Here is a 25,902-nt window from a genome sequence, read left to right as displayed (position 1 = left end):
CGGGAAGTGAATGAAGGAGATGTGGCTGGAGGCCGGGAAGTAAATGAAGGAGATGTGGCTGGAGGCCGGGAAGTGAAGAGGAGATGTGGCTGGAGGCCGGGAAGTGAATGGAGGAGATGTGGCTGGAGGCCGGGAAGTGAATGGAGGAGATGTGGCTGGAGGCCGGGAAGTGAATGGAGGAGATGTGGCTGGAGGCCGGGAAGTGAATAGAGGAGATGTGGCTGGAGGCCGGGAAGTGAATAGAGGAGATGTGGCTGGAGGCCGGGAAGTGAATGAAGGAGATGTGGCTGGAGGCCGGGAAGTAAATGAAGGAGATGTGGCTGGAGGCCGGGAAGTGAAGAGGAGATGTGGCTGGAGGCCGGGAAGTGAATGGAGGAGATGTGGCTGGAGGCCGGGAAGTGAATGGAGGAGATGTGGCTGGAGGCCGGGAAGTGAATGGAGGAGATGTGGCTGGAGGCCGGGAAGTGAATGGAGATTATGTGGCTGGAGGCCGGGAAGTGAATGGAGATTATGTGGCTGGAGGCCGGGAAGTGAATGGAGATTATGTGGCTGGGGGCCGGGAAGTGAATGGAGGAGATGTGGCTGGGGGCCGGGAAGTGAATGGAGGAGATGTCGCTGGAGGCTGAGAAGTGAATGGAGGAGATGTCGCTGGAGGCCGGGAAGTGAATGGAGATGTGGCTGGAGGCCGAAAAGCGAGAGGAGATGTGGCTGGAGGCCGGGACGTGAATGGAGGAGATGTCGCTAGAGGCCGGGAAGTGAATGGAGGAGATGTTGCTGGAGACCGGGTCAGTGTGGTTGGAGGCTATTGCATAGAAAGGAGGCTGGGGTCAGTGTGTTTGAAGGCTGAGGGGAGGCCGGGGGCAGCAGGTTGGAGGTTGTAGAGGACGGAGGGGAGGCCGGGCTCGATGTGGTTAGAGGCTGAAGAGGACAGAGGGGAGACAGGTTGGAGAGGACTGAGTGGAGGCCGGGGTCAGCAGGTTGGAGGCTGAGGAGGGAGGGGAGGACGGGTTCGGTGTGGTTGGAGGTTAAGGACAGAGGGGAGGCCGGGCTCAGTGTGGTTGGAGGCTGAGGAAGGAGGGGAGGCCGGGGTCAGCAGGTTGGAGGCTGGGAAGGACGGGGTCAGTGAGGTTGAGGACAGAGGGGAGGCCGGGCTCGGTGTGGTTGGAGGCTGAGGAAGAAGGGGAGGCCGGGGTCACGCAGGCCGTCGGCAGTGTACCAGAAGGAGGGGTCACGCTCGGCGTCTCCCGTAACAACGCCCCGCCCCTTTGTCCGTGCAGTCGGGCCGCTGGGACGTCACTTCCGGTGGAGCGCTTCTAGACGTGTGGCGGAGGCGGCGGCTGGAGCGGAGAGTAGAGACGGACAGAGCCGGGAAGCGGCCTCCCCCCAGCACACAGCGCCACCCCCCGCCCCGAGTCCCCCAGCCATGGGCAACGCCGCCACCGCCAAGAAAGGGAACGAAATCGAGAGCGGTGAGTTCGGCCTGAGAGGCCCAGAGAGTCGGTGGGGGGACGGCTAGGAAACACCGAGGCTCCAGGGACACAAGCAGGCCGGAGGAGGGGGGTCAGCTGCCTGTGAGAGGAGCAGAGCATTCTGGGAGCAGCAGTTGCCCATAGAAACCAGTCACAGCTCTCTTATACTGAGGAAGCTGATTGGTTACCATGAGCAACATCCTCTCCCTCTATACGCCATCCTCAGAGGGGAGTGTTGCCCATAGCAACCAGTCTGATTTCAGTGACATTGGTGGTCTTGGTGACTCCTGATTGTGTCTCTGAGGGGCCCTTCGTTTACAGCCGACCCCCCCAGACCAGATTGTAGTGTCTGTGTGTCAGAAACAAAACCATTTCTTCAGACGTTTTGTTAAGCGCTGTGCAAACTGTTGGCGCGTTCTCTCTCTCTCTCTATATAATAATTATAATAATGTGGTCTCACTACTGCGGCGTCACTTTTTAGTCAGCCTTTGGATACTTTAATAGTGATACCGATCAAATGTCACAATCCGATTGTATGATCTCTCTGCAGACCGTATAATGCGATTGTATGATCTCTCTGCACCCCGTATAATGCGATTGTATGATCTCTCTGCACCCTGTATGATGTGATTGTATGATCTCTCTGCAGACCGTATAATGCGATTGTATGATCTCTCTGCACCCCGTATAATGCGATTGTATGATCTCTCTGCACCCTGTATAATGCGATTGTATGATCTCTCTGCAGACCGTATAATGCGATTGTATGATCTCTCTGCAGACCGTATAATGCGATTGTATGATCTCTCTGCAGACCGTATAATGCGATTGTATGATCTCTCTGCAGACCGTATAATGCGATTGTATGATCTCTCTGCACCCCGTATAATGCGATTGTATGATCTCTCTGCACCCTGTATAATGCGATTGTATGATCTCTCTGCAGACCGTATAATGCGATTGTATGATCTCTCTGCACCCCGTATAATGCGATTGTATGATCTCTCTGCACCCTGTATAATGCGATTGTATGATCTCTCTGCAGACCGTATAATGCGATTGTATGATCTCTCTGCAGACCGTATAATGCGATTGTATGATCTCTCTGCAGACCGTATAATGCGATTGTATGATCTCTCTGCAGACCGTATAATGCGATTGTATGATCTCTCTGCAGCCTGTATGATGCGATTGTATGATCTCTCTGCAGCCTGTATGATGCGATTGTATGATCTCTCTGCAGACCGTATAATGCGATTGTATGATCTCTCTGCACCCCGTATGATGCGATTGTATGATCTCTCTGCACCCTGTATGATGCGATTGTATGATCTCTCTGCAGCCTGTATAATGCGATTGTATGATCTCTCTGCAGCCCGTATAATGCGATTGTATGATCTCTCTGCAGCCTGTATAATGCGATTGTATGATCTCTCTGCAGCCTGTATAATGCGATTGTATGATCTCTCTGCAGCCTGTATAATGCGATTGTATGATCTCTCTGCCCCCTGTATAATGCGATTGTATGATCTCTCTGCCCCCTGTATAATGCGATTGTATGATCTCTCTGCACCCTGTATGATGCGATTGTATGATCTCTCTGCCCCCTGTATAATGCGATTGTATGATCTCTCTGCCCCCTGTATAATGCGATTGTATGATCTCTCTGCAGCCTGTATGATGCGATTGTATGATCTCTCTGCAGCCTGTATGATGCGATTGTATGATCTCTCTGCAGCCTGTATAATGCGATTGTATGATCTCTCTGCAGCCTGTATGATGCGATTGTATGATCTCTCTGCAGCCTGTATGATGCGATTGTATGATCTCTCTGCACCCTGTATAATGCGATTGTATGATCTCTCTGCCCCCTGTATAATGCGATTGTATGATCTCTCTGCACCCTGTATGATGCGATTGTATGATCTCTCTGCAGCCCGTATGATGCGATTGTATGATCTCTCTGCAGCCCGTATGATGCGATTGTATGATCTCTCTGCAGACCGTATAATGCGATTGTATGATCTCTCTGCAGACCGTATAATGCGATTGTATGATCTCTCTGCACCCTGTATGATGCGATTGTATGATCTCTCTGCCCCCTGTATGATGCGATTGTATGATCTCTCTGCAGACTGTATAATGCGATTGTATGATCTCTCTGCAGCCTGTATGATGCGATTGTATGATCTCTCTGCAGACCGTATAATGCGATTGTATGATCTCTCTGCAGCCCGTATGATCCGATTGTATGATCTCTCTGCAATCTTCAGTGCTGTCGTACTTTGAATGACAATTGCGCGGTCATGTCTCACTGTACCCATGTGACAGTTTTATTGGTTGTATTAGAGCTTTTGGTGCTGTTAATTCCCAGCTGGACTGATTCTTCCCCCCCATTTTTTGGGGGGGGGGGCATAATAATAAAAAAAAAAAAAAAAAAAAACGTTTTTTTTCCTTAGTTTTTGTTAATCATTTTTTGTAAATAAGTAATTTTTTTTTCTTTTGCTGACTGGCACCTTTGCTGGGCACTGTTGGCGCTGCACTGATTATCTGTACAGGTCTCCTCTGTGGAAGAAATGCCGCTGATTGGCTTTCCTCTCTCGCTGTCAGTGTGCGGAGAACCAATAACGGGCATTTCTTTGTTTACATGTAAACAGCTGTGATTGGACACAGCTGATCACATGGGTAAAGAGCCGCGTCATCAACTTTACCAAGATCGTGGATCTGCCGTGCCCCCAATCGTGGCGAGAGTGCGATGAAGTCATATGATGTCGTCCCAGAACAAGAGGGCCACCCTGCCGCCGTCGTGTATCTATCTGGCAGGCAGGAGGTGGTTAAAGGGTCACTAAAGGAATTTTCTTTTTCTTTTTTTAGCTAAATAGCTTCCTTTACCTTACTGCAGTACTGGTTTCATGTCCTCATTTTTGCTTTGAAGTTGCTGTAATTCTGCTGTGATCTCCACACTTCCTGGTTGCCTGTTTCCTTATAACCATGGTACTGGGAGCTTTCTCACGGTGGTCTAAGCTGTCATTACTGTGTGTCTAAAACTCCTCAGAACCAATCAGATTCATTTTAAAAACAAAACACTGCCCTGGATTTGTTTGTTTTTTGTTCTGTGTGTCTTCCCGACTCACCTCTCACCCGGAACTTCATGTATGTACCTTTAAAGCCAAAAGTGAGACTAGAGGCACATTATATGATAGATTAAATTAAATTTTTAATCATTTTTAAAATGAATCAGTTAACTTTTATGTCTCTATACCCTGTAAACAGTCATTTTTGCAAAAAAAAAAAAAAAAAAAAAAAAAAATCCTTTAGTGACCCTTTAAGATTATCATTCAATATAAAATGTGATGGTATGAGCTTTGTGCAACCCTAGTATCTCCATACACTATACAATTTGTATGATCTCTGCGCAACCTTAACTGACCATTAGAGCTGCACGATTCTGGCTAAAATGAGAATCAAAATTATTTTGCTTGGAATAAAAATCACGATTCACATTGTACAAATAAATTGGGCTAACTTTGCTGTTTTGTTTTATTTTTTTATATTCATTAAAGTGTAACATTGCATTTGAAAAACTGCTGTGCAAATACAGTGTGACCTAAAATATTTCAACAACCGCTATTTTATTCTCTAGGGCAGGGGTGCCCAACCTTTTGAAGAGTGAGGGCCATTTAAGCAACTTGGTAGCCAGTCGTGGGCCACAATGAGAGGAGCAGGCGGATTGGCAGGTCACGGCTACTCCTATAGGCCCTCCGATCCGCCCAGATGGAAGGGGACGAATTTCCTTCTGTTTGGATTGGAGGTAGTCAGGCGTAAACAGACATCTGTCGCTATTGAGGGTCCCATTTGGTCGGGCTGATCGTGCGAAAAGGGCCCAAGTCTGCTTTCACACTGATGTGCTGTGGTTTACCCACATTGTGGGTGCAGTGTAGTGCACCGGTGTCTATCCTGCGGGTTAGCTGAACTTTGCCACAGACTCCACTTGTGGCAAAAGCCAGTGCTGTAGAGGACGCATCGGCTTATGGGGCTCTGCTCTGCAGCTGCGTTCTTCCTCTGCCACCAGCTTCATTCACAACACTGATGCTGTGGTATGGTGGGTCGGCAACCTGCAATCTGGGCTTGCCAACCCACCAGTCCAGAGCAGGAGGTCCCGGGCCACATCAGAGGGCTCCGCGGGCCACATGTGGCCCCCGGGCCACTGGTTGGCCACCCCTGCTCTAGGGTCTCTGCTAAAAAAAATATATGTTTGGGCGTTCCAAGTAATTTTCTAGCAGAAAAAGATTTTTTACTTGTAAGCAACAAATGTTAGAAAAGGTTTGGTCTTTAAATAGATAAAATTCATTCATTTACCCGCCAGAGTTCTTTCCTTTTGATAAAAGAATGAAAAGATACTTTGTTTCCACTTATTCTCTGTTGTATTAAAACTTGTCAGGCTGCCTGGATTTTGTTTTTTCCAGCTGTGAGAACTCTGTACTTGTTGGAAAGATCCTGACATGCTGCTTTGAAGATCGGGAAGGGAAAAAGATCACGATTTTGATTCTTCATGATGAATCGTGCAGCTCTACTGGCCATATGATATATGATCTGATGGTACAATTTCCTTTGGGTGGCCATACACTATACAGTGCCTTGCGAACGTATTCGGGCCCCCTTGAACTTTGCGACCTTTTGCCACATTTCAGGCTTCAAACATAAAGATATAAAACTGTAATTTTTTTTGAAGAATCAACAAGTGGGACAGAATCATGAAGTGGAACGAAATTTTATTGGATTTTTTAACAAATAAAAAACTGAAAAATTGGGCGTGCAAAATGATTCAGCCCCTTTACTTTCAGTGCAGCAAACTCTCTCCAGAAGTTCAGTGAGGATCTCTGAATGATCCAATATTGACCTAAATGACTAATGATGATAAATAGAATCCACCTGTGTGTAATCAAGTCTCCGTATAAATGCACCTGCACTGTGATAGTCTCAGAGGTCCGTTTAAAGCGCAGAGACAATCATGAAGAACAAGGAACACACCAGGCAGGTCCGAGATACTGTTGTGGAGAAGTTTAAAGCCGGATTTGGATACAAAAAGATTTCCCAAGCTTTAAACCTCCCAAGGAGCACTGTGCAAGCGATAATATTGAAATGGAAGGAGTATCAGACCACTGCAAATCTACGAAGACCTGGCCGTCCCTCTAAACTTTCAGCTCATACAAGGAGAAGACTGATCAGAGATGCAGCCAAGAGGCCCATGATCACTCTGGATGAACTGCAGAGATCTACAGCTGAGGTGGGAGACTCTGTCCATAGGACAACAATCAGTCATATACTACACAAATCTGCCCTTTATGGAAGAGTGGCAAGAAGAAAGCCATTTCTTAAAGATATCCATAAAAAGTGTTGTTTAAAGTTTGCCACAAGCCACCTGGGAGACACACCAAACATGTGGAAGAAGGTGCTCTGGTCAGATGAAACCAAAATCTAACTTTTTGGCAACAATGCAAAATGTTATGTTTGGCGTAAAAGCAACACAGCTCATTACCCTGAACACACCATCCCCACTGTGAAACATAGTGGTGGCAGCATCATGGTTTGGGCCTGCTTTTCTTCAGCAGGGACAGGGAAGATGGTTAAAATTGATGGGAAGATGGATGGAGCCAAATACAGGACCATTCTGGAAGAAAACCTGATGGAGTCTGCAAAAGACCTGAGACTGGGACGAAGATTTGTCTTTCAACAAGACAATGATCCAAAACATAAAGCAAAATCTACAATGGAATGGTTCACAAATAAACATATCCAGGTGTTAGAATGGCCAAGTCAAAGTCCAGACCTGAATCCAATCGAGAATCTGTGGAAAGAACGGAAAACTGCTGTTCACAAACGCTCTCCATCCAACCTCACTGAGCTCGAGCTGTTTTGCAAGGAGGAATGGGCAAAAATGTCAGCCTCTCGATGTGCAAAACTGATAGAGACATACCCCAAGCGACTTACAGCTGTAATCGCAGCAAAAGGTGACACTACAAAGTATTAACTTAAGGGGGCTGAATAATTTTGCGCGCCCAATTTTTCAGTTTTATTTGTTTGAAATATCCAATAAATTTTGTTCCACTTCATGATTGTGTCCCACTTGTTGTTGTTTCTTCAAAAAAAATAGTTTTATATCTTTGTTTGAAGCCTGAAATGTGGCAAAAGGTCGCAAAGTTCAAGGGGGCCGAATACTTTCGCAAGACACTACCAGTGATGGGGAACCTTGGTACCCCAGATGTTTTGGAACTTCGTTTCCCATGATGCTCATCTACCCTGCAGAATGCACGAGCATCATGGGAAATGTAGTTCCAAAACATCTGGGGTACCAAGGTTCACCATCACTGCTCTATACAGTCTGATTGCATAATCTGTTGGATTTACCAAAGCCCTCAAATCTAAACAATCCATTCAAATTGTATCCAATTGGGCAGGTCCTTGCGCTACCTAGATGATATACATGTTACAATCTAATCATTTAGCTTTTGTACAATCAACTTTTATAGATATGCGAGTAGAGGAGGTCAACCGATCTTTGCCCATTTTGTAGAAATCGCAATCGTCCGATATTTAACACTGGCCGCACCTGTGCCAGCAGAGTGTGGAGGAGGAACGTGGGGTTCCTCCTCCCTTCTCCACACTCTGTCTGCAGAGCAGCGCCGCGGAGAGGGAGAGGCCATTATTGAGGTTGGATGTCGGGGTGGGCGGGACCCAGCTATCCAACACCAGCCAATGGGATGCAATCTGGGTGGGCCGCTACATGTATGTGGCCCTGCCCCTTCCTTTAACAGCCCGATCATTGACTGGATAGCTGCCTGGGTCCTGCCCACCTCCGATATCACGCTGAATTTGTGAGCTCCTCTCTCTCCATACAGTTTCTGCAGAGAGCAGTTTCACACAGTTACATTATCGGCTGTGAAACCTGCCAGTGTCACCTGTTAGTGCTAACCAGTGGCACTTGCCTTTGTCACCTGTTAACCCTTTCATGCCTACGCCTATGTATGACATTTGGTGTTTACAAGTTAAAATCCATATTTTTGGCTAGAAAATTACTTAGAACCCCCAAATATTATATATATTTTTTAGCAGAGAATCTAGAGAATAAAATGGCGATTTTTGCAATATTTTATGTCATACGGTATTTGTGCAGCGGTGTTTTAAACACAACTTTTTGAGAAAAATTAACTTTCATGAATTTTAAAAAAATGAAAGTAAAATTAGCCCATTTTTTTTGCATAATGTGAAAGATGATATTACGCCGAGTAAATAGATACCAAGCATGTCACGCTTTATAATTGCACGCACTCGTGGAATTGCGACAAACTTAGGTTCCTAAAAATCTCCATAGGCGACACTTTAAACTTTTTTTACGGTTACCAGGTTAGAGTTACAGTAGGTCTAGTGCTAGAATTATTGCTCTCGCTCTGACGATACCTCACATGTGTGATTTGAACACCGTTTTCATATGCGGGCGCGACTTCCGTATGCGTTTTCTTTGCTGCGCAAGCTCGCGGGGAGGGGGGCGCTTTAAAAAAAATTTTTTTTTTTTGTTTTCTTATTTATTTTATTTTTTATAATAAATTGTTTTTTTTTTTTTTTTTTTTCATTTTGATCACTTTTATTGCTGTCACAAGGAATGTAAACATCCCTTGTGACAGCAATAGGTGGTGACAGGTACTCTTTATGGAGGGATCGGGGGTCTAAAAGACCTCCTAGCCCTCCTTTGCACTTCAAAGTATTCAGATCGCCGAAAACGGCGATTCTGAATACTGTGTACTTTTTTTAAATCCGGCGCCATTGACAGCCGAGAAACCCGGAAGTGACGTCATGACGCCGCTTCCGTGGTTTCAATGCGGAGACTGAATCAAAGCCGCTTACGGCTTAGTGTCAGTCTCCGCCTGGACACAGAAGGCGCCGGATGGATGATCGGGTCTCCCGGTGGGACGGGAGGCCCGGTCAGAGCGGCGAAAGGCGGCGGGAGGGGGGGGGATGTCCCCTCCCGCTCCTCCGGCATAACAACCGAGCGGCTTTTAGCCGCATCGGTTGTTATGTTTGGATAGCCGATCGCCGGCTCTAAACAACAGTACCGGGATGATGCCTGCGGCTGCAGGCATCAACCCGGTATAACCCCCGAAAGCCGAGGACGCATATATGCGTTGCGTCGGCGTGAAAGGGTTAAAGCCACGTGCCAGTGTCACCTGTTAAAAAAAAAAAAAAAATCGGCCTATAATATCGGCTGCAAAAATCTGCATCATATATCGGCCGCCCTGATTTCTAAATATCGCCATCGGCCAGAGAAAAACCCATATCGGTCGACCTCTATATGTGAGGACATAACGCCTCTATCCAGTCAGTTTGTATCCAATCAGATGGGCCCTTATATTATCTAGTCAATAATGGATAAAAAGCAGATTGCACGGTTAAATTGTATAATGTGTGAGTCTGAAAGTAATTCCAGTCAAAGCCAAACCAAGCTCAAATCTACCCCCACCCCATTCTCAGCCTATTGTCTACACTGTAGGGTAGGGGTGTCAAACTCTATTTAGTTGCCGGCTGCTTCAGAATTATGGTTGCTCTCAAAGGGCTGGTTGTATCTGTACACACGATCAGATTTTCCGACGGGAATTGTGTGATGACATGCTGTTGTCGGAAAATCCGCCCGTTTGTACGCTCCATTGGACAATTGTCAGATTTCCCCGCTAACAAATGTGGGATAGCACGCTTTAAAAAAAATCGGATAAAAAATGTGTGTTGTCGGATTTTTCGATCGTGTGACATTCCGCTCAGATTGCTGCAGTAACCCCGGTGGAAGTAGGAGCGAGTATCTGTCAAAACCAGATACCGGCTACCCCCCCCCCCCCCCCAACTGTGTAGTACAGGGGCCTTCCTGATTGGATACTAACTGACTGGACAGATTAGTTGGGTCCTATTGTATAAAGTCTGTGTGGTCAGATGGTAATGTGTATGCTGGTATATATGGTTTGAAATTTGGTTGGTTCAGCAGGGACTGGCTGAATTTTTTTTATCTGTGTAGAGCTGCACGATTAATCGAAATCGCAATCTTTTTCCATTCCCGATCTTCAGCATGTCAGGATCTTTCTAACAAGTGCAGAGAGTTTTCACAGCTGGAAAAATCAAAATCCAGGAAGCCTGCCAAGTTTTAATACAACAGGGAATAAGTGGAAACAAAGTATCTCTTTTTTTTTTTCTTTTATTAAAGGAAAGAACTGTGTAGATGAAAGAAGGTAACCATTTAAAGACCAAACCTTTTCTTGTTGTTGCTTAAAAGTAAAAAATCATTATTTTCTGCTAGAAAATTACGTGATATATATATATATATATATATATATATATATATATATATATATATATATATATATATATATATATATATATATATATATATATATATATATATATATATATATATATATATATATATATATATATATATATATATATATATATATATATATATATAATTTTTTTTTTTAATTATTATTATTTATTTTTTTTAAGCAGAGACCCTAGAGAATAAAATGGTGGTTGTTGCAATATTTTATGTCGCACTGTATTTGCACAACGATTTTTCGAACGCATTTTGTTTTGGGAAAAAAATACACTTTAATGAAGGGGAAAAAAAAAACTAAACAGCAAGGTTAGCCCAATTTTTTTTTTGTATGATGTAAAAGAAGATGTTACACCGCGAGAATCCTGATCTTCTAAGCAAAAAAAAAATGTATATTCTCATTTTAGCCAGAATCGTGCAGCTCTAGTGTATGGACATGGTTATTTGTACAAACATTGATCTACTGGTTTCCATACTCGATCTAGGGCCGAAACAACTAATCGATTATGAAATTAATCGATTACAATTTCCATAATCGATTAATCGGCCAGTAACATAATGGGTTTAAAAAAACAAAAATTTGCCCTTTATAGAACAAAAAAACAAATCGCTACTGTAATTATTACTTTCACTGTCCCACAGTAAAAAAATGATCCCCATACAGTAGCAATTTATTTGCTCTTTTTGTACTTATTTTTGTTTTTTTAACCCCATTATGTTACTAAACATCTCAGGTCTGGGTCACACCTCTGTTTTTTTGGTGCTTTTTGCAGAAACACACTACAGTTCAGTTACATGTTTCCCTATGGGACACGTTCACATCCATGATTTTTTTTTTTTCAGCTGCTGCGTATTTGGAAAGGACGAGGACTTTTTAACGCAAACGGTGCTATTTAGGTTTTTTTTGGTTTAATATACTTCAATGGAGAAGCTGCAGAAAAGCATGAAATGTGTTTTTGCTGCAATTTGTGTTTTGTAATCTGCCCAAATGTTTTTTGTTTTTTTTCTTTAAGCCTATTATGCGATTAATCGAAACAATAATCGGCCAACTAATCGATTATTAAAATAATCGTTAGTTGCAGCCCTAACTCGATCCAAGCCACAGGCTTTAGAGTTTCGCACTGATCAGTGTATTCTGATGGCGGGGAAGTCACCCCATGGTCAGAACACAATAGCTCAGCCAGGAGGATTCCTCCATCATCAAGTGTCTGGGGGAATCGGGTCAGTTTTTTTTTCCATTCAACAAAAAATTTGACTTGTTTGAGCTACCTTTTAGGTTTAAGCAATCAATGTATGTCCAGTGTGGCCGTCCGTCATGCTACATAGGTTGGGAAATCATAAGCCGGTCATGGAGTGACTTACTTTCCTGCAACCAGTCACTCAACTGCCCCTTCAAGTGTTGATAAGGGAATCCCTCCCATGCAGCCGTGTGTTCTCGTGGCTGGGGGACCCATCCAAGCCCGGGAGAGCACACTGTGATTATTGCTAGCGGCTATAGCTGCTGGCAATAATCACATGAAAAATACAGCAAGCTGGTTGTACCCAAAAGCATTTCATTCTACTTCCTGTGTGTGACAGGAAGTGAATCTCCTGTATAGGAGACGCATGTGACACATAAAACCTGGCGAGGGGTTTACCCCTGCCTCCCAATACATACTTGGAATCTTGGCCGGTCCCTGCTGCACCAGCTGAGATTGGACCAGTCTAGGGTTGGCTTTAGGGAAATGATACAATCAGATTGGAACTTAAGCGGCGAACCTAAATTTGTTCCTAAAGCCATTTATTTTTTATTTTTTTACATTTGGATAGAGTAGGGGGAGGTTAAGCCCCTTGCCAGGTTTTATGTGTCATCTGTGTCTGCTATTCAGGAGATTCACTTCCTGTCTTATACACACAACAGGAAGTGGGATGAACCCCTTTTTATTTTGTTGGATTTTTACCTGTATATTCACCCCCCCTCCAACCATAAGATGGGGACGGGTGGGACTCCAACTTGGTGGAAGTGCTTCAAAACGCAGGTCAGCGCACGTTGATGTGCATAATGTGAGACTGAGGCGTTGCATTGAATGTCGATGTGTGTTAAGGTGGGTTACTTTGTTCACTGGCCCAAATTCCTGGGTGGAGGGGGGATTATGGTGTGGGGTTGTTATTCAGGTGGTTGGACTTGACCCTTTGGTTCCAGTAAAGGGAACTGTTCATGCTCCAGTTTGGCGGTGGTCCCTGTGATGGGCATCATATAGGACAATGATGACATTGCTGGAAACATTTTTGTACATATGTTATTGGGATATATGCCGGTGTATAGGATGACCCTTTAACCTTAAAAACATCCCCCAAAAATGGAGGGAGGGTCGTCTTCTACGCGGAGTATAAAATTTGAACCTTAAAGGGGTTGTAAAGGAAATTTTTTTTTTTTTTTTTTTTTCCCTTTTAAATGGCTTCCTTTACAGTAATGCAAGGCTTTCTTCCTGGTGTGGAGAAAGCCTCTTGAGGGGGCGAGCAGGAGTGTCACGACGCCCACTAACACACACGGCTCCTTTCTCTATCTGCAAAGTAGACTGTGTCCTGACTTGCCTGCTTGCCCCCTCCCCCCTCAAGAGGCTTTCTCCACACCAGGGAGAAAGCCTTGCATTACTGTGTGGAGTTACAGACCGAAGAACAGGAAGTGAGGATTTCTCAGAAGAAATAAGGACATTTTAAAAGCAAAATGGAAGGATGAGGTAAATGAAGGAGTATTGCACTAAGGTAAAGGAAGCTATTAAAGCGGGAGTTCACCCAATTCTTTTTTTTTTTTATTTTTTTTTTTTTTTTCTCTTCTCCCCTTAGCTTCATGCTCGTTCGGTCTAGGGGAATCGGCTATTTGTTTTAAAATATGATCCGTACTTACCCGTTTTCGAGATGCATCGTCTCCGTCGCTTCCGGGTATGGGTCTTCGGGAGCGGGCGTTCCTTCTTGATTGACAGTCTTCCGAGAGGCTTCCGACGGTCGCATCTATCGCGTCACTCGTAGCCGAAAGAAGCCGAACGTCGGTGCAGCTCTATACTGCGCCTGCGCACCGACGTTCGGCTTCTTTCGGAAAATCGTGACGCGATGGATGTGACCGTCGGAAGCCTCTCGGAAGACTGTCAATCAAGAAGGAACGCCCAGTCCCGCAGCCCATACCCGGAAGCGGCGGAGAAGATGCATCTCGAAAACGGGTAAGTACGGATCATATTTTAAAACAAATAGCCGATTTCCCTAGACAAAACGAGCATAAAGCTAAGGGGAAAAGGTGGCTATGGGTGAACCTCCGCTTTAAGGGAAAAACATGTTTTTCCTTTACAACCCCTTTAAGAGAACACCAGGTTTAGGACTGCTTTACACAGTTCGTTTGGACCAAAACAAACATCCCTTATCTGTCAGCCCGCTGGATGTGCGGTAATACTGTATGTACGGTAGCTTTGGCTACATACAGTATGCTGCGCCAATCGCACCGAGCAATGTATTCAATTAATGGATACAAAGCCTGCTTGGATTGGCTAAGTCAGAGAGACGAGCTGATGTTACAACCTCTGCCAATCTGAGCAGGCATGGTATCCAATAAGAGAATACATCGCTTGGTGTGATTGGCTCAGTATGGTATATGTAGCCGAAGCTACCATACATATAGTATTGCCGCACATCCAGCGGGCTGACAGTGGGGGTAAACAAAACGGCTGCTAGACAAGGCCCCATCGTGGCTCCACCAGCAAGGAAGAAGGAAATATGAAGCACGTTTCTAGCTGAAACGGGAGTGAAATCATGCGCGTTTAGCTCTTCATTCCCATAGCCCAGTGTGAACCTGGCCTAAAAAGGGGCACCCGACATTGACCAAAACTCACATCATGTAGCAGACATGGTGCCTGAGCATCGTCACAATGGTTATGTAGTGATACCAAACATACGTATGTTTGCACCCAGATTGCAGCAAAGGATTTAAGGCCAATGTATCTGGTGTACTAGGTTCTTGGAAAGGCAAAATCTGGTACTGAGGCAAAATCTGGTACTGAGGCAAAATACCAAAATTGCACAAAAATAACCTGCAGATCTCAATGGCAAAGTAAACAATTTCCATCGATATGTAATACAACGGCGCAAGGAACACGGCTATGCGATAAGTAATATGGAAATATGCATGAAACTCCTATGAATTTTTATATGGCTGGAAATAACTGTCAATTCAAAAAGTGCAAAAACCGTTAATTAAAACGTCAGGACATGAGAAGTCCAGTTTTACATTGGTACTAGCATGTACAGCTGATGGCGCCAAACCTAAGGCCAATGATTATTTCTAAAAGGAAAAACAATGCCGACAATCGAGTTCCTGTTGGAGTTTTTGTACATGTGAATTAAAAAGGCTGGATGTATAATGAAGGGGTAAAGCTTTGGCTTGATGATGTATGGAGTTGGCGATGAGGTGGCCTTCATTGAGAACGTAGCCTATCGGTGTGGGATATGTTCAGTGCTCATTTACTACCGGCACAAAGAAAACGCGGGCAAGACTAAACCCAGATACAGCTGTTATTCCTGCAGGATTGCCATCGCTGGCACAGCCACTGGATGAGTGTCTGAACAAGACCTTTGAAGATCGCATTCAAGAACCGTGGAATTGGTGGATGGTTAGCGGCAAAAAGTAATTTACAAAAGGAGGAAACGTGCGCGCCACAGTTGGATGTTTTGTGTAACTTTGTCATAAACGCCTGGAATGATATTGATGCAGAAACGGTAATCAAGTCTTTAAAGAAGTGTGGCATATCAAATTAATCGCATGGTATGGAGGGCGACTACTTGTGGCAAGATGAAGGGAAGCTGAAGCCACATGATCTGATTCGGAATGAGATTCATATGATGACTGTCTTACAAATGTATCACAAGATGTCATTTGATGAACTTATAATGAACATGAGGATTTTAAGTACCGGTAAGTCATGACCATTTTGATTAAAAAAACATCAGATTTGATTTAAATCATTTTAAACAGTTGCCTTGGAAGGAAGGTAGTCTTATATGGCAATTATATATGGTATATCTGGAAAATTAGGGGGGTCGCCATTAGGGGTGCAACGGATCAAAAAACGCATGGTTCGTATCGTTCCTCGAATCAGGAGTCACGGATCGGATCATTTTTCAGGTCGGCAAACAAAAAATTCTCCCCCACTGTAATATGCACATCCCCCCCCCCCCCTGTTCCCCCCCCCCCCCCCCCACCAACTATAGTACCCCCCTTGGTGCAGACCCCCCCCCCCCTCCTCTCAGGGCAAGAGACCCTCCTCCTCCGGCAAGAGACTCGGCAAGAGACCCCCCCTCCTCTCAGGGCAAGAGACCCCCCCAGGGCAGTACAGACACTCCCCAGCGTGTGTCCCACGAGTGCGGGTTCCTCCTCTGTGGGTGTAAATAGAGGAGGGCTGCCGCCGTGTGTACCAAGATGGCCGCGGCTCCGGAGCTAGGCCGAAGCCGCGGCCTTTCCTAATGTTATTCCTGCGGCTCCGAAGCCGCGGTCATAACGTTAGGAAAGGCCGCGGCTTCGGCCTAGCTCCGGAGCCGCGGCCAAAACATTAGGAAAGGCTGTGGCTTCGGCCTAGCTCTGGAGCCGCGGCGATCCGAAGGGGGTGACCCGTTCGGATCACGGATCAACTGTGATCCGTTGCACCCCTAGTTGCCATATATGCCGGTATATGTATGGCCAGAGTTACTTGAACTGTGCTGATCTGAGCAGTGGTTTGAGAAATAAGTAATCTAGGAGACGTGTTGCCGTCCTTTAGTGTTTGTCATGGCCGTGTCCTCAGGAGGTGTCCATACAGTATCATTGTTGTCAGTGTGACTTTTAAGGAAGCCTAAAGCTTTCTAATGTCATGCAGCCTCGTGCACACAGGGCATTGAGATCCTGGTGTTTAGGTGCAGGCAGAAGGCAAAATCGCACCGTCCCGCTGCCAGCAGCCTAGTAAACTCTGAGATCCTGAAACCTGCTATGGTTGGACTATGTACTGTGGTGTTTCACATGGCAGTGCACTCAAGGATTAATTCCCAGAATGCAGATTGCTTGTGTTCCAGGCATTCGTCCTTGGGTGCATACTGTCCTAAATGTTAGTACTAAATGCACTGTTCAGCTTCAGCAGCTTTCTGTCTCTCATAAAGTTTAACTGGCTGCCAGCAATGAGGCTGTGCATGCACCTAAACCCCAGGATATCGTGCATCTGGGGCCTTTATACATTCCAGGTCTAAACTTGTATCAAGGAATCTGACTATATGCTGCAGTATCCTGGGCTCCGCTTGCCCACCTGTGGTACAGGCATAGTGGTTGCCGCCAGGTAGAGGGGAGTGAGGAGAGACACTTGTCCGCTCTCCTCCCCTTCTAGTTGTTGATGCAGAAGTGACATGTGACATCCCTTTCGGGTCCCCCGTTTCCCTGGCCATCAAGGCTGGACAACGATGTGCATTAAATTCACTGGAGCACAAAGGGCAGAGCCATCCAGGGTCTTATAGACTCTGAATGTCATTAAAGAGTACCTGTCACACACAAAAAAATCCTCACTTAGGATACTTTATTATTTTTATATTTTATTATAAAAAAATGTTATCCCCCCAATAAGAGCAATAATTCTAGCACCAGACGACCTTCATAATGCTAAACGGATGACCTATAGAGTGCTTTAGTCAATAGAAAATATAGGGTATTGACATGTTTAAGGTTTGACATGTTGGGTATCTATTTACTCGGTGCAACCTCGGCTTTTATATTTTACCAAAAATCTGGGTCGTTTATTGCGTTTTTGTGCCCCCTAAAAAAATTTTTTTTTACCTTTTTGCGGTTATATTGCATGACCTAAAAAATTGTAACTGCCATTATTTATTCTCGAGGGTGTCTGCTTTCAGAAAATATATTATGTAATCTTCAGGCCTAAAATTAATATATATAAATATATAAATATATATATATATATATATATATATTTGTATTATTAATAATAATAATAATAATAACGTGTGCAAAAACAAAGCTCTGGCTGTGAAAGGGTTTAAAAGAAAAGTTCACCTTCAGGAACACACTATACATGTTGCACCCATAAGATTGGTTTAATAAAAAAAAAACTGACTCCTAACTTTTTTTAAGCTGGCTCCTGGGTTCAAAGCAAATTTGCCAAGCCCTGGTATAAGCAGTGCATAACTAGCTCATTATCAATTACTTACCTGAGATCGAAGCGACTCTCGTTCCTCACCTCCGCCGCTATTGTTACCGAGTTACTTCCGGGTATCGCGGCTCCGGTGCTGTGATTGGCCGGAGCCATCAGTGACAGCACGATCGCCCTCACTAACGGCATGCTCAGTGTGCCTGCCCCGTTGTCTACGGCGCGCACGCGCTGTAGACATCGGTGCAGTCTTTTCTGCAAATATCTCTAAACCGTGTAGGTTAGGAGATATTTGTTGCACCTACAGGTAAGCCTTAATCTAGGCTTACCTGTAGGTTAAAGTGGTCTGTAAGGGTTTACAACCACTTTAATGGCAAAGATGTATTGCATATTCTGTACAAAGACATTGAATGCTAATAATCTCAGAGGAAACCACATTTGCAGATATAGTCTTTCCATATGTGATCTAATTCGGTGATCGTTTCCTTTCCTGTATAACAAATCGGAGGATCGCCATCTTCAGCTTTTGGAATGCGTAGTTTGCTAAAGGAGTGACTTTGTGTCAATGTTGATGATGGGTAGTTCTTGTCTCATCTCCAGATGTGATGAACAGATCCTCTGCCTGTGGATTGCCTGGGTCAGCCATACATGTGAGATGCTGAGTGATTGCCTGGGTCCGCCATACATGTGAGATGCTGAGTGATTGCCTGGGTCTGCCATACATGTGAGATGCTGAGTGATTGCCTGGGTCAGCCATACATGTGAGATGCTGAGTGATTGCCTGGGTCCGCCATACATGTGAGATGCTGAGTGATTGCCTGGGTCTGCCATACATGTGAGATGCTGAGTGATTGCCTGGGTCAGCCATACATGTGAGATGCTGAGTGATTGCCTGGGTCCGCCATACATGTGAGATGCTGAGTGATTGCCTGGGTCAGCCATACATGTGAGATGCTGAGTGATTGCCTGGGTCAGCCATACATGTGAGATGCTGAGTGATTGCCTGGGTCAGCCATACATGTGAGATGCTGAGTGATTGCCTGGGTCAGCCATACATGTGAGATGCTGAGTGATTGCCTGGGTCAGTCATACATGTGAGATGCTGAGTGATTGCCTGGGTCAGTCATACATGTGAGATGCTGAGTGATTGCCTGGGTCAGCCATACATGTGAGATGCTGAGTGATTGCCTGGGTCAGCCATACATGTGAGATGCTGAGTGATTGCCTGGGTCAGCCATACATGTGAGATGCTGAGTGATTGCCTGGGTCAGCCATACATGTGAGATGCTGAGTGATTGCCTGGGTCAGCCATACATGTGAGATGCTGAGTGATTGCCTGGGTCAGTCATACATGTGAGATGCTGAGTGATTGCCTGGGTCAGCCATACATGCGAGATGCTGAGTGATTGCCTGGGTCCGCCATACATGTGAGATGCTGAGTGATTGCCTGGGTCAGCCATACATGTGAGATGCTGAGTGATTGCCTGGGTCCGCCATACATGTGAGATGCTGAGTGAAATTGGCTACTGAAGGATTTGTATAAAAATGTAACTGATTTTGGGAGACTGATACACAGATGGGGATACATTCTGCTCTGTTTGTCACCAAATCTCCCTAGAATAATAATGCTTTCTGATGACCGGGGCGACGTGAGAGAAATCGTCACGGACAGATACGGAGCAAACGCATAGAAAAAAAAAACAATTTATCTGACGCTGGCCTTCTGGGGTAATAAAACCGACCATAGATGGGTGGAAAACTGGACAAAATATGTTGTTGAATCGTTTTTTTGTTTTTTTTTTGTTTGTTTTTTTTTTTTACATCAGGCTGGGTTCACACTTGTGGCATGACAGACATTGCATGTAATTTGCAGCGCATTGCTGTGCAGATCACATGCAATGTCTGTGCGATGCATATTCAGCCATAGAAACTGGATGAAATCGCATTCGCACCAAAATAGTGCAGGATCCTTTTTTTGCTCCACACTGGAATCGGATCGCATAGGCGTTCACACCTATGCGATCCGATTGACAGTTTGCAGCGCGAACCGATCTGGGGGTGTCAGTAACTTTACACATTCAGCTGGTTTCTTCACACGTCCGTATTAACTTTACGAGTAACTTTACTGGGGGTGTCAGTAACTTTACATTGACACCCGCATCGGTTCGCAGAGGTCAGTGTGAACCGACTGAGCGTGACATTCGATGCGGGACCCCGCACTGGAATCCGCATCACATATGTGTGAACTTCATGTGACACCTGCGACACTTTTTGTGCCGCAGTTGAAAATGTCTGATCCGACATGCTGGATTTTGTTTAAAAAAGAAATGATGGCACAATCCTATTCGCTAATTAACAGAACTTTCAGTTTTAGATTTCTCTATGGCCGGATTAAAAGCAGTCGCCCAAAGGGAGCTCAGAAATGACCTTCTATGGACCACAATAGGAATGACGTTGAAAAGCTATATTATGTTTTTTATTATATTATAGGCTTGCCTATTCTGTTTTAGTGCTTGTTTTTTGCTTTGTTGGTCCTCCTTTTGTATATATTTTCTTCAGTGTGTTTTGTAAACATTCCATAAGCCGGTTTGTGCTTTGAGTTTCTGTCTCAAACACTTAGGCTGCATTCACACCTAGGCGTAGGCAATAGCGTCGTTTTCCGGCGTTTTTTTTAGGCGTTTTTTTCGCGCGTATTCATGCTAATATGCGCGTTTGCATACAGCGTTGTCCGACGTTTTTGTACTTAGACGTTTTTTTTTTAGCCAATAGGAAAAACTATCATCTTTTCATCACTTGTTGCTATGTTGGTAGATTTTTTTAATCTTCTGCATGGGCGACAAGTTCTATTGACAAAACGCCCGTAGCAAACGCTTGTTGTCGCGCAATACACGCGTATCTGGCGTTTTACATTGATTTCAATGGAAAACCAAAAACGCTCAAATACGCGCATATCGCGCGTATTGCGCGACAAAAAAGGGTCCGGAACTTCTTTTGACTACAGGCGATGCGCGTTAGGCGCATCAGCGTGCAGATGTGAACCATCCCCATTGACTAACATTGTATTTTGTCCCTCTGGCGTTTGTTCGCGTCGCGCTACATGCGACAAAACGCGAAGGTGTGAATGGGGTCTTATGTGGACAGGCTGTTGGTGCTTGGCATACAGTAGCGCTATAAATGCTTGGCATTGCTCTGCTACTTTGTTCTTTATTGCAGCCGTTGATGGTTTTGGCACAGTGTTGTGTTGTGCATCGATCTCGTCAGCCTGTGCAGACTGTGAAATTCACTCATTGGAATTCTGCACCAATTTTACAAATGTTTCCTCTATGGATTTAAAGCAGGACTCTGCAAGAAAAATATTGGCATCTGTTCAATTAAATATAAGAACCCTAATGCAATTTTCTGCCCACCCTCTGCCAAAAGCAAAGCATCGCAGCATGTGTACAAACCCCAATGGGGTGGAGTCGGATGCCCTGCTCGTTGGAGCTTACACTCTTGCAACCACTTTAATGGTACCGCCATACGTCTGCTATAGGGCAGCGTGTTTCAGGTAAGCACAGACATGTGTGTGCGTGTTCCTGACATGCAGAGTGTGAATGTAGCCTTGGTGATTGGACAGCACTGCGTTTGGCTTCATGCTGCTCATATGCTTTTCTTCTTGCAGATTGTAATTTCTTTGCCCAGTACTTGTATCAGTGTTGAGATTGTACACACTCCTGTCCTTTTTACTCATGAATATGTAGTAGTACCTGAAGCTTGTTGGCTCAGAAGCGATCTGACTGAAGGTGGTATATGGAGGGTGTGGGTATTTTTTACAAAGGGACTTCCTTTTTTTATTTTTTTCTGTAATCGCTTAGGCAAAAGAAGGAACCAAATTTGACAGCTGGTAGGAGGTTGTGTGAGCCGTCAGGGCAATTCCCATTCCAACACACACACCTGGTGAAAGGACCAGCGGTATCCATAGTAGTGACAGTGTTGTGACCTTTCTGCAGCTAGGTGTGCCCCAGGGATTGGCACCATTTTGGGCTATCCCAGGAATTCTACACTCAGCCCTTTTAATAAACAGACACTTACCTGCTCCATGGTCCAGTGATGTGGCCGCCCCTCTCCCTCCACTTCTACTGAAAAAAAATGAAATGCCAAATGTGGCATGTAAGGAGTGCTTAAAGCGAAAGTTCCACTTTTGGGTGGAACTCCGCTTTAACTGGTAGTGGCACACTACCCAAATTATTGAATTTTTTTTCCACACAAATGGAGCTCTATTTTGATGGTATTTGAAAAATGTTGAAACTTAAAAAAAAAAAAAAAAACGTTCTACTTTTAACCGCTTGCCGACCAGCGCACAATGATGTATGTCGGCACAATGGCACGGCTGCTCAAATGGGTGTACAGGTACGTCCCCATTAAATCGCGGCTTACCGGGCGTGCATACTCCGTGACTGTGGGACTCGCGGACTCTTGTGTCCACCGGTGTCCCGCAATCGGGACACAAAGCTGCAGAACAGGGAGATGTAAACAATGCATTTCCCTGTTCTGCCTAGTGACAGGAAAGTGATCTTCTGCTCCCTGTCATCGGGAGCAGTGATCATTGTCATGTCAGTGGTAGCCCAGCCCCCCCACAGTTAGAATCACTCCCTAGGACACACTTAACCTCTTGATCGCCCCCTAGTGTTTAACCCATTCCCTGCCAGTGTCATCTACACAGTAATCGGTGCATTTTTATAGCACTGATCGCTGTATAAATGAAACTAGTCCCAAAATAGTGTCAAGTGTCCGCCATAATGTCGCAGTCACAATAAAAATCGCAGATCGCCGCCATTACTAACAAAACGAGATGCTATAAATCTATCCCCTATTTGGTTTGCGCAAAAAGCGTCTACAAATCAATATACACTTCTTGTGATTTTTTTTTTTTTTTTTTTTTAGTAAAGTAAAAAATATTGTTTTTCAAACTTGTCGCTCTTCTTTTTTTTTTTTTTTGTTTTTTTTTTTTTTGTTTATAGCGCAACAAATAAAAATCGCAGAGGTGATCAAATACCACCAAAAAGCTCTAATTGTGGGGGAAAAAAGAACGTCCATTTTGTTTTGGGTGCCACGACGCACAACCGCGATATGGTCAGTTAAAGCGCCGCAGTGCAAAAAGTGTGCTGGTCAGGAAGGGGGTAAATTCTTCTGCGGCTGAAGTGGTTAAAGCATATCCAATAAAAAAATTAAAAAGTTCAAATTTCTTCATAGAATTTAAATGTATTCTGTTAATGTCTTTTTGTAAAAAAAAAAAAAAAATCCAGATAAAGTATTAGTTGGTTTTCATTAGATTTATCGTGTCTACAAGCTATGGTATGTGTGCTGGAAGTTTTATTTGTTTTATAATAGTAATGGCAGCGATCATCGCCCTTCTAGTGGGGCGGACAATCTGACACTAACGTGACACTTTGTGGGAACTGACTAACTGCCACTGACTTCACCTGTGACACTAATACAGTGATTAGTGCTAAAAATGTACACTCGCTGTACAAATGGCACTGGCTGGGTAGGCGTTATCATGTAGGGGCAATCAAGGGGTTAATTGTGTGCCTTAATTGTGTGCCTATCGAGTTTTAATGTCTACTGCTTTTTAATAGGCATCAATTTTTTATTTAATTTTTTCCCTGCTTTTCAGGGGGAAAGAAAGAAAGCGATTGTTTGTATACAGAGGTATAGTGCCCTGTGTTTATCACAAAGCTCTAGGCTGTGATTGGATGCAGTCAGTCAGCAGGTCCCAGCCCTGAATCATTGGCCAGGATTTGTTAACAAACTCCTGTGTCAGATCACATGGGGGTAGGTGGGTGGGGGCGTGAAGCAAAGAAACAGTCAGCGACATACCAGCATGCTGCTCTGCCCGCGTTTGTCACCCATAGCACATATACTGTGGTGGGTCGGCAAGCGGTAATGACAGTGCTGCTGGTCTCCCTTCACTAATAACTTAACAGCTATCTTCTTTTAGATCATGTAATTTGTAGGAGCCACAAATAAGTTATTAGTGAAGGGAGACTTCCTGTGCCAGGAGCCGATTGCTTCCATATTTGGTGATCACCAAGGTTAGAAGAGATCAGCAGCACTGCCGCTGAGGCTGGGTTCATACTATGTGTGGCACAGCAGGGGGTCTGGTGCATCTTTGTTCACCGTTTCCGGTCCAAATCTTTGCCTGAATTCAGACCTGACACTAAGCCAAAGACGCATGGGACCCTTCTGTTGTGCACTCCGGTTGCTCCGTAGATGTGTGAACTGGCTCCATTGAGAGCCGGTCAGTCTCCTGTCATGTGAATTGGATGCGGAGGATAAGCCGCATTCAATTTGCATAAGTGTGAACCCAGCCTAAGGCCGGGTCCAGATCCTGCTTCTGCACATGTGCAGTAGAACCCTGAACACTTCTGAGGGTTTGGGAGTCGGGTCAGTCCCCTGGGTGACATTAAATCAAATTCAAAAACTATCAAGGCAAGAGAGCTGACCAATTAGCTACCAAGTATGTCTGTCAGGGTGGATTTGTTTTAAATCAAGTTGATTTTAAATCATCATTTTAAAGAGCAAATGTCATCTCTGTCCCGCAGCGGCTTCTCCTCTGACCCACTAGTGACTCGCCGACAGTCCCATTCACTTTAATGGGACAGCTGGTGACGCGGCAGTGATGCAACCAGGTGAGGGACGTGGCAACAGGTGAGTGGATAACCGCTAACAGGCCCTCACATGATGGTCCTGAAATGACAGGTGCTCTTTAAATGCAAGGATTCTTGCTGGTAGTTTGCAAATAATAAAGATTCTATTTGAATAATAAGCTGTCAGGTTAGTAAAACGGCAATATTCAATCATACAGTTTGTAGTGTATATAGATTTGCAAGACAATGGAATAAAGGAATATTCCTGAATTATTTTTTATTTTTTATCTGTGAATGCATCAATGCAGTGCATGTTATCTCAGCTTGCAGAGCTTGGATTGAATAAATTAGTTTACCAAAACTGTAAATATTGCAGAATATACAGCCTCATGCTACATAACTAAGCTCCATTCCATGCTGAATAAAATAAATTATTAATGACGCCAGTACGGTGAAACGTACATCGGAGCAGGGATTCACCAAATGTGACATCCAACTTACCAGCATATCCAGAACAAGGCATGGATCGCACGCCACCATTGGCCTGATTTACCCATCTGCACATGCTGTAGACACCTTAGTGTCGGGATTGGCAGATGTGAGTGCAACTTTTGATACAATTTTTAACCTTTTTTAATAAACGTACTACACCATAAGAGCTTTTTTCTGTGTCCCTGGGGAAATCTGTCCCCACATCCTCAGCCTTTGTCTGAGGGGGTCCCACAATGGAGAGATGTTTACCCAGGATCTATCTGGTTCATTCAAATAAAGCGCAATTTCACCTACTGTAAAAAGTGGTCAGATTAGGGGTGCGCCGAATGGTAATTTTGGTGCCGAAACCGAAAATTAAGAATAGGCCGAAAACTGATACCCAAAATTAAATTAAAATTTTTTTATTTTTATATATAATTTGTATTAACTTTTTAATTGATATCAATTGAATTTAATATGAATTTATTGTTGGCCATTATTGGTACATTTTAGTGCAAGAATGCTGTCTGCAGTCTCTGACCATCTCCTGTATCATATCTTCAGTCTCTTGCTTAAACACATTGCCAATAATAGTAGCAACATTTCCATGATATGATACAGGAGATGGTCAGAGACTGCAGACCTAGTATAGGAGATATATACACCCATGCTAGTTCCCGTGATATGCAGCCTCGCCAGTGCCCGTGTCAGCTCGGTGTGTCACAGGGCTGGATTTGAATTGCCCAGGCTGCAGTTACACTGTCCCGCCTCCTGTGATTACATCACACTGATGTCCTGCCATTGGATCAGTGTGC

At 44.6% G+C, this 25,902-nt stretch overlaps 1 protein-coding gene and 1 non-coding gene across 2 annotated transcripts in view; both read left to right on the top strand.

Annotated features, from left to right (window-relative positions):
• Positions 1-1,291: 1,291 nt before the first annotated feature.
• Positions 1,292-25,902, top strand: part of PRKACB (protein kinase cAMP-activated catalytic subunit beta) — a 123,882-nt gene continuing 99,271 nt past the window's right edge. The window contains exon 1 of the mRNA XM_040360590.1: positions 1,292-1,469. Within this exon, the coding sequence (XP_040216524.1) occupies positions 1,424-1,469 (46 nt within the window). The 5' untranslated portion in view covers positions 1,292-1,423. The remainder of the gene's footprint in view (positions 1,470-25,902) is intronic.
• Positions 19,546-19,676, top strand: LOC120946406. The gene has a single exon (XR_005750729.1).

The sequence above is a fragment of the Rana temporaria genome, chromosome 7 (genome assembly GCF_905171775.1).
Source record: "Rana temporaria chromosome 7, aRanTem1.1, whole genome shotgun sequence".
Taxonomy (NCBI): domain Eukaryota; kingdom Metazoa; phylum Chordata; class Amphibia; order Anura; family Ranidae; genus Rana; species Rana temporaria.
This window is presented reverse-complemented; position numbering and strand designations above follow the sequence as displayed.